Source organism: Odontomachus brunneus, unplaced genomic scaffold (assembly GCF_010583005.1).
Source record: "Odontomachus brunneus isolate Ranch 3 - 2012 unplaced genomic scaffold, Obru_v1 Obru_scaffold_025, whole genome shotgun sequence".
NCBI classification, from domain to species: Eukaryota; Metazoa; Arthropoda; class Insecta; order Hymenoptera; family Formicidae; genus Odontomachus; species Odontomachus brunneus.
Window position 1 is genome coordinate 984312 of NW_022639475.1, and position 7895 is coordinate 992206.

Sequence of the window (7895 nt, forward strand, 5' to 3'; positions counted from 1 at the left end):
CTCTCTCTCTCTTTCTCACGGCGTCCTCGCGGCGGAGTTATCAGTGTCTGGGCTACCGTTGAGGATATCGTCGTCGCTTTCAACGCAGTTAATAATACAGAAGCTCCCGCTCGCACGATAGCCGCGTCGTTAATATCTCTCTTTTCGTTTATTATTTCCTCTGTCAATATTATTACGTCGGAATTATCGCTGTGTAGCGTCAATTGGTTAGAAATTGGCTCAGCACTGGAACTACCGATGATCAACGACCTATCTCTATCTCCAGAGCGGTCAAAATGACAGGTTTTTGAAGAAATACGTAACGCCAGAAGTGGAGGAAATGTTTACTTAGTCTTCTCGGTTATATTGGACGTCGATTGAAAATGCAATATTTTGTGTTCTAAATTTGGGCGATTTTTGTTAGAAATCACAAACTTGTCATTCTGACTGTTTCGATAGTTCTAATGCCAAGGACCGTGAATATCGAACAGCGAGTGATTTATCCGGAGGACTTTGTTACGGGTTATGAAAAGCCAAGTTACCTCCGCTCGGAAGTAGCGAGTGAGTATTTCTTACGTATTTTACGCTTGCTTACGATTAGTCAATAATTCGTGTACCGAATACATATCTACCGGTATGTCGAATGGACGACTCGGACTGTGTTCCGAGCGATACAACGGCTGCTTTTTTGCAGCAATAATAAAAAAAGATATCTCCAAATTTCTTAAAGTGAAATTTCACTCGAAAAGCACAGAGCGACCACCGAGTCTTGAATTCAAGTGATGTCTCGTTCACTTGAAACTGAAGAGAGAATCAGGGGCTCGATTGTGTAGAAACTCGGTGGAAATGACAAAAGTAAGCGAATTTATTAGAATAGTTACAATTTCATTGGTCAGCACCTGATGAATTTGATCACTTTTGTAATTTTCACCACGTTGCGTTGATACACGATCGACCTCCCAATATATATTGCAGAACAGTTGCGGAACACAATGAAGTTGGAAGCTCACCAAACTCAAAATTGAGAATCATTACCGTCGGATTTAAACAATAATAACATAATTACACGGAAAAAACAGTATGATTGGCCCAAATCCGATCGTGCCAACCAGATTCAGCATTAAAGTACGGAACATATCTAGTTGCTCCAACCAGAATGTATCCGTGATAAATGTCACACCAACTGATTTCTGATCGTCACAACCAGATTACGTGCAACTACATTGATGCAATTGATGCACCAAAGCAACTGATCGTATCAACCATACACATTTAGGTCACGCAAAGATAATTACACGGAAAAAATGTTTAGTTGAATTACCCAAAGTTCTGGTGAAATGTGGACGAATCAGAAAATTCCAGTGGAAATTGCCAGAATTCTGCTCAAGCTAATCAGACATCTTGTCGACTCGAACAGGATTCTGGTAACTTCAAACACAATTTCTGGTTTGTTCATATTCTGAGACTTGGTAAATTCAAGCAAACACTTCTTTTGTAATGCAGCTATGCTGCTCACAACTAAATACTTCTGGTTATGTGCATCGTATCTTTTCTTCCATGTAATAATATAATTTAAGAACACTAAATAATAATACGAACAATAATTAATAAAATATAGTTACTAGGCAAACCGATTATTATGCACAAGTAATGACTCCTAATTTTGACAATCTTGTGAGCTGCCAATTTCACTGAGTATAAATCGTTTTACAACGTCCTGCACTCTATCGTCACAAGAACATAGGCTCGTACTATTAAGTCGTTACTTAAAATTATTAAGATCCTCAGATCTGAATTTAGAATTAAATTTGAGCTTTTTATTTGAATCATATAACATACGTAATATTAAATGTGCAATCGCGATTCAGCTGAGAAACTCGCATCTAACTCCAAATTCAAGTCTGAGTGTCTCACCTGAGATAAGTTTCAAGTAATGACTATTAATACGAACCATATTCATTCTAATCGATTCGCTCATATGGCGTCAGAATCCGCCCTGAGCTTGAATGAAACGTTCGCTCTTGCGACTTCGAGCGGCAGTACTTTCAGCATCGCTTCGCGTGAAAATACCGCCACTTTTCACTCGCTTTCAGCGGGATTCCACCTCAAGAAACGTAGAGAGTAAAGAACGAAACATTAACAATGGGTTTCGAACGCGAAAATAATCAACACCGTCGATTCCGCGATTGACACGCGACACTGAGATCGCCCGCGTTGTCGTGAGCGCAGGAAGGAGCACCGATCGAATTCTCTCTTTCTCCGATTGACAAAAGATCTCCCCAATAATTCACGTAGGTGGCTGTAATCTCGGTTTCACGTTCGTTTCACGCGCTGACAACGCACCGGAGTCCACGAAAGTCTCTCACGAGCTACATTCGTGCGCGCGTGGTGACAAGGGGCTTAATAGCTAATCTAGAAATACAGGTTTCGACGTGCCGGTCTGAAAGCTCTTAAAGATCGATTATCATACATATAGTCGCGAGGTGTTTAGGCCGCCGTTAATACCGGTAGCCGTAGGAGTCGCTCACGGTGCTTGTCGCAGGAAAACCGCGGAGGAATACCGAAGAGCCGCGACGTAAATTATCGCGTAGCGCTAAGCACCCATCACCAACACTCTGGCGGAGTGGCTCGTGAGAAAAATTCACTGGCGGGAATAGCGGCGGGCCGTTCGCAAAGAAGAACGGCGACGCGGGCCGTGGCAGCGCGTGGCAGCGCGTGGCAGCGCGATGAATGAACCAACAACAACCACGGTGAGACCTCGACCCTCTATCGCTACCCTGTACGCCGTAGCTTCGCGAAACTGGCTTCGATTTCCCCAAAACAACGTTCTAATTGCGAAACTATCAGGGTCCGGGACGTCTACCGTTAAAGGTATCGTTGTTCTCGCGTAGTCAACCCTCCGTCTGCTTCGTGGGTCATTGCAGCTGAAGCTCCGATTGTCTGTTACGGATTTTGCTAAAAAAAAGTTACGAATACTGGGACTAGGCAACGTTCTGACTAGAAAGTGGAGATATGAAATAACGGAGAAGATGTTAGCCCTAAGTTCTCTGTTGAGTCATACACGGGGAGGAAAGTGATCGCACGAAGCAAACCGCGAGAAACAGAGAAGCAGACGGAGGGGTTAACGACAGAGAGAAACTCTCGATCGAACGACAGTTGCGTTGATATTTGTTTCGCTTATATTATTTCCCTCTGTCAATATTGTCACGTCAGAATTATTGCCGTCTAACAGTTAGAAACTGGCTTGGCAACAAAATGGAGAGCCATGCGGCACTTGAGAGAATCTCCGTGCTCCTCGGCTACGAGCGACACGCTTCGTGCGGAGCGATCGTCACTGAAATCGTCGATTCCCGGAGGAAACGCGTCCCGAGCCTCGCGCGAGATATCAATTGGATCATTAATGAGATACTGACATTAGGTCAAGATATCTCGAATGAAGATGAAGCCAAGCACCCGCGAGTACACTTGGCGAGTGTTCCTCGAACGCGGCGTGGCCTGCCGAGCCTTCCATTCGACTTGGCGCGAAGAGGAGATATCGAGGTGGTGAAGCGTCGTTACCTGCCGGCGGGGGCGGCGGATGGTGATGATGGTGGTGATGGTGATGATATCCCAGCGCGGGCGGCGGCGGCGGGTAAACCGCCCCCCAGATGCAGGAGGCCGCGGCCGCTTGCTGCTGGTGATGATGGTGATGATGGTGATGTTGCTGCTGATGCTGTTGTTGCTGCTGCTGCAGCAGCTGTTGCACTTGCGCAATGTCCACAAACTCCTGCAACTCACCCTCAGCCTCCGGCCTAGTCTCGCGCACTCGCCCCTCGGAGGAGGGCACCACCGCGAACGGATTGCCGCTGTTGTGCTGCAGGTGTTCGAACCCCGCGAGCGGATTCGCGGGCTCGTAATTGCTGCGCCCGGTCATGTGTTCGCGGCGCATCGCGAGTGCCAGCATCTTTTCAAGCTGTCCCGTCGCCGGCCGTCGTCGCGGTGTCGAAGCACGTGCCGCCGCCGGCCGTCGCCGTGAGCCGCGTCCCGCACGACGTGCGACGCACCGTGAACCCGCGCGCCGACCGCGACGATGCCGAATGCCACAGGAACGGACGAGGGTACAACATGTCACGACGTCGCCGTCGCCACGTCGCCGTACCGCCTGCGGACGTCCTGCGTTAGTCCCCGCACAACGGCCAGATAGTAAACACGGGGAAAACAGCGGCGATTGACACTTGCGCGGAGCGTCCGTTCAAAACATTGCGGCGGCGACGGCGGCGGGAGTTTCAGGGGAGGTGAGAAATGGCGCGAGTTTCACTCCTCGCGAGCGTCACCGGCGTCGTTGCCGTGAGCGGATCGTGAGCGGTGCGGGAGATTCGCTCACCCGTGAGAGGAAGTCAGTCAATGTTGCACCCTGTCGAACGGGTTGGCCACGAAACCGCGCTCGCGATCGGGGACCGCGCGGCAGGAGAGGAAACGGTGGACGCGGCCGGTAAACACACGACGTAGCCGGCACTCGAATGCCGGTCGCGCACTGTATCACCGCAGGACACCGCTCTCTCGCTCACTCTTCGTGTTCCTCCTGGGCGCATCGACCTTCCGCTCTCTTTGACACGTTGGCTTCTCCCTCGGTGCTGCTCCTCTCGCGCACCTCCTCCTTGGCGCCTCCTTCCTGCCTCTCTTTCGCGAAACCCTCGTCTCTCGAGCGCGCGCGCTATCCTGGCGCGCGCCGGCTCCTATTATCTCGCGCGCTCAGCTTCACTCACCACGTCGGTGTCTCGTCGGTCTCGTTGATCCGATGGCCGATGGCCAATGGCGAAGCGGGACGAGGCGAAGCGCCAAGCGAGGCTGTACGGCTTGCGCGCGCGAGAAGGCGGCGAGACGAAGAGGAGAGAAGCGGAGCGCGAAACAACTGCGAAGGGGTTCACGATGTCCCGCGCCGGACTAATAAAGCGTGGCTCGCGCGCGCGAAGCTGTCGGCTCCCCGGAGAATGCGCTCGCACGTTCTCGCGCGTGCACTTACGGACGAAGCAGTAAGGAGAGCGCGATCGGAGGCAGCTGATATCGGCCGCGCGGTGCTGCTGGTGCGTCGCTCGCGCGTTCGATCCGCGACCGGCGGTGACGACGAGATTCAGCGGGCGTCACGTGTCGTCGACATCACCCCGCGGTGGGTTACTCCCGCTACTGTTGACGGTGATTATCTACGCGAAACACACGCACGCACGCACACAGTTGTTCCCCTCTTGCCGCGGCTCTCTCGCGGTCTTCCTCTCTCGGTTTCTTCTCGCCCTTGTCTCGCCCCCGTTTCCTCCGCGGGTTCCGGGCCATTCGTCTCTCCCGCGTGGTCTGCAATCTCCATTCATTCCTTGCCCCCCACCCGCCCCGCCACCCCCCGTGCGAAGAAGTCCTCTCCTTCTCTCTTTCTCCCTCTCCCTTTCTCTCTCTTTTTCTCTCTTTCTCTCTCAGCTGCGTACCTTCAGCGGTTTACCCGTTCCCCGTCCAAACCCGGTACATCTCGCAGTGTCCTCTCTCCATCCGGCTATCCCTCCCATCGGTACCACCGACCGGCTCCACGCTCCCTTCCTCGAGGCGCGATAGCGTCTCTGTCTCGTCAATCTTTCCTCTTTCTCAGTGTCCCGAACGTTTGAACACCAACGCGTTCATCGTCGGTACCACAACCGACGTTCGCCGGATGACGTCATCGGCGTGGGCGCACCCCCGTGCGAGAAAGAGAGAAAAAGAGAGAGGGAGAGAGCGTGTGTGTGTGTGTGTGTGTGTGTGTGTATATGTGTCTCCTCTCGTCTCTCTTTCTCTCTCCCTTCCCTCTTTCTCTCTTTTTCTTTCTCTCTTTGAGCGTGTCCTCTTTTCTCTCTCTCGCGTCTCTCTCTCCCTCTTTCTTTATCCCCGCGAATTACACTCCTCCGGTTTCTCCGGTCCGAGTTTATCTCCTTTATCTCTCCTTTCTCGCTTTTGCGCGCGCGTGCCGGAAGATATCCAATTGATCGGTGACACAACGCGCGCGCGGTGGAGAGACCGTTGGAAAAACGGCTCCGAAAAAAATGACGAAACCTCGCGCGAGATCGGCCGTGCGCGGTTCGCGCGCGCCGGTCGGTCCGGCCAGGAAAACTTGAATGGACCGGCGGCGTCGGAGGCTAGCCCGCGGAACTGCCGTTCGACAAAGGGTTCAAAGGTCGTTAGCCTCGCCTTCGAACCGATTTCTTCGGGACACGATGTAACAACAGAGTGCCTCGCCACTTTGGGGCTCGCGCTCGTCGTCGATCGCCACCGGCGACGAAATGAGCGGACGGGCTTGCGTTGTCACCGCCGTTCCTCGTTAGTTACCGTAGATAGGAGCTCTCGAGTCGGTACGAGAGAAACGACAAGGGGTAAGGAACGATCCCCAGAGACCTCGATAATGATGACGTTGTCAAAGCTGTACGAAGGTGCTACCGGCGGGCCAGCCGGCGACAGCCGACGACGAGGACGCTGACGGCGTCGACGACGGCGACGAACGGCGAGCCGGCGACGCGCGTTCACGATAACAACGACTACAACGGAAACAGGCGCGATGACAAAGATCATTATGGCGGCGGCACAGTCACAGGCGCGCGCGCCATATCAGGTAAGACTATTTTACGTGGGCTCAACATCTACCACGTCTCCTCCCACCCTTGCTCTCGTGTTACCGAGCAAACACACCTTTTTAGCGGCATTACATTAATATCATAATGGCACGAGATCAAGCGAATGAGTCGGCCTGCCGCGGGGCACACTTCGAACCAAGAGGCGCTTCTTCGTGGCCAACGCCTCTCGCCGTGCGCTGTCTCGCATCGGAGTGGATCATTTGTCTTCCTGAGCAAACTACAACTATGCGTGCCGTAGACTCCAGCGATTCTCCGTCGGCCGGCGCGAGTCATTTTCGCAAGGGATTGCTGCTCGATCCGCCGCGGAAATATCGCAGCGAAGTAAAAGTACCGATGCCCGGACAGGGACATTTTTATTGTTCCGATTTTTAAGTACCTTTTTAATATTTGCAAACTTTTGATATAAAATATATGCACGTACATTTTACGTTGAGAGTTTAAATGTTTGTATTTGAGGACTAAAACAACAATAATGTCCAGAATTAGGTACGTGTCGGGGAATAACAATATACCATGAAATCACGAAATGTAACAAATATATGTAATAAGATTAAAGGCTTGTTTGTTTTTTTCCGATTATGCACTGAGAACATATATTCGAGAATTTATGTTTGTCGGATATAAAGTTAGTTTCTCTGTGTGAAATAAAGTTTTTATTTCTGAGTTGAGCAAGTCCGAGCTGTGGGTGACTTTTCTCTCTTTTCCTGCACGCAGAAAAGGACGCTTGAAAATTTATTTGTGTAGGATATGAAGTTTACTCATTCAGAAATAAATCTTATTTCTCCCAGAAATGAATTTTTCAGATATTCTTTCACATATTCTTTCTCTGTGAAGAAAGAGAAGAGTCATCCGCGGTGACCGAATTCGTATCTATTCAAAATTTACATACGCCGATTAATAGAACAACAAGCAGGATGCGAATGTCGCGCGAGTGTAGAAGAAGAGAAAAAGGCAGAGAGAGAAAGAAAACGAATTCGTCCGCGCGACGAATAATTCAACAAGATGGTCCGCTTAAGATTACTCGGCTTTTTAGCGCACTGCTCCCATTCAACGGGTTGTAGATAAAGCGCGCGCCTGGCTCTCTCGGACTACCTCATCCTGACTAATTACGGCGAAGCCACGAGCGACACCAGATTAGCATTCTGGTCGCCTTAGATACGAGAAGTTGCGAATGAATGTTACCTTCGTCGCGAAGAGGGGGAGACCGTTTCTGACTATAGCACATATCCGTTCTCTCATTCTCTCTCTCTCTCTCTCTCTCTCTCTCTCTCTCTCTCTCTCTCTCTCTCTCTC

The 7895-nt window shown here is 50.9% G+C and overlaps 2 protein-coding genes across 2 annotated transcripts in view; one reads left to right on the plus strand and one right to left on the minus strand.

The window, feature by feature from the left end:
- LOC116842439 (dendritic arbor reduction protein 1) overlaps positions 1–5302 on the minus strand; it is a 28294-nt gene extending 22992 nt beyond the window's left edge. The window contains exon 1 of the mRNA XM_032811680.1: positions 3538–5302. Coding sequence (XP_032667571.1) covers positions 3538–3922 — 385 coding nt within the window. The 5' untranslated portion in view covers positions 3923–5302. The remainder of the gene's footprint in view (positions 1–3537) is intronic.
- Positions 5303–5355: 53 nt separating this feature from the next.
- On the plus strand, positions 5356–7265 carry LOC116842440. The gene is made up of 2 exons (XM_032811682.1): positions 5356–6580; positions 6666–7265. Exons 1-2 carry the CDS (start codon positions 6527–6529, stop codon positions 6972–6974), a joined length of 363 nt encoding a protein of 120 aa, XP_032667573.1. The 5' UTR covers positions 5356–6526; the 3' UTR covers positions 6975–7265.
- Positions 7266–7895: the final 630 nt, after the last annotated feature.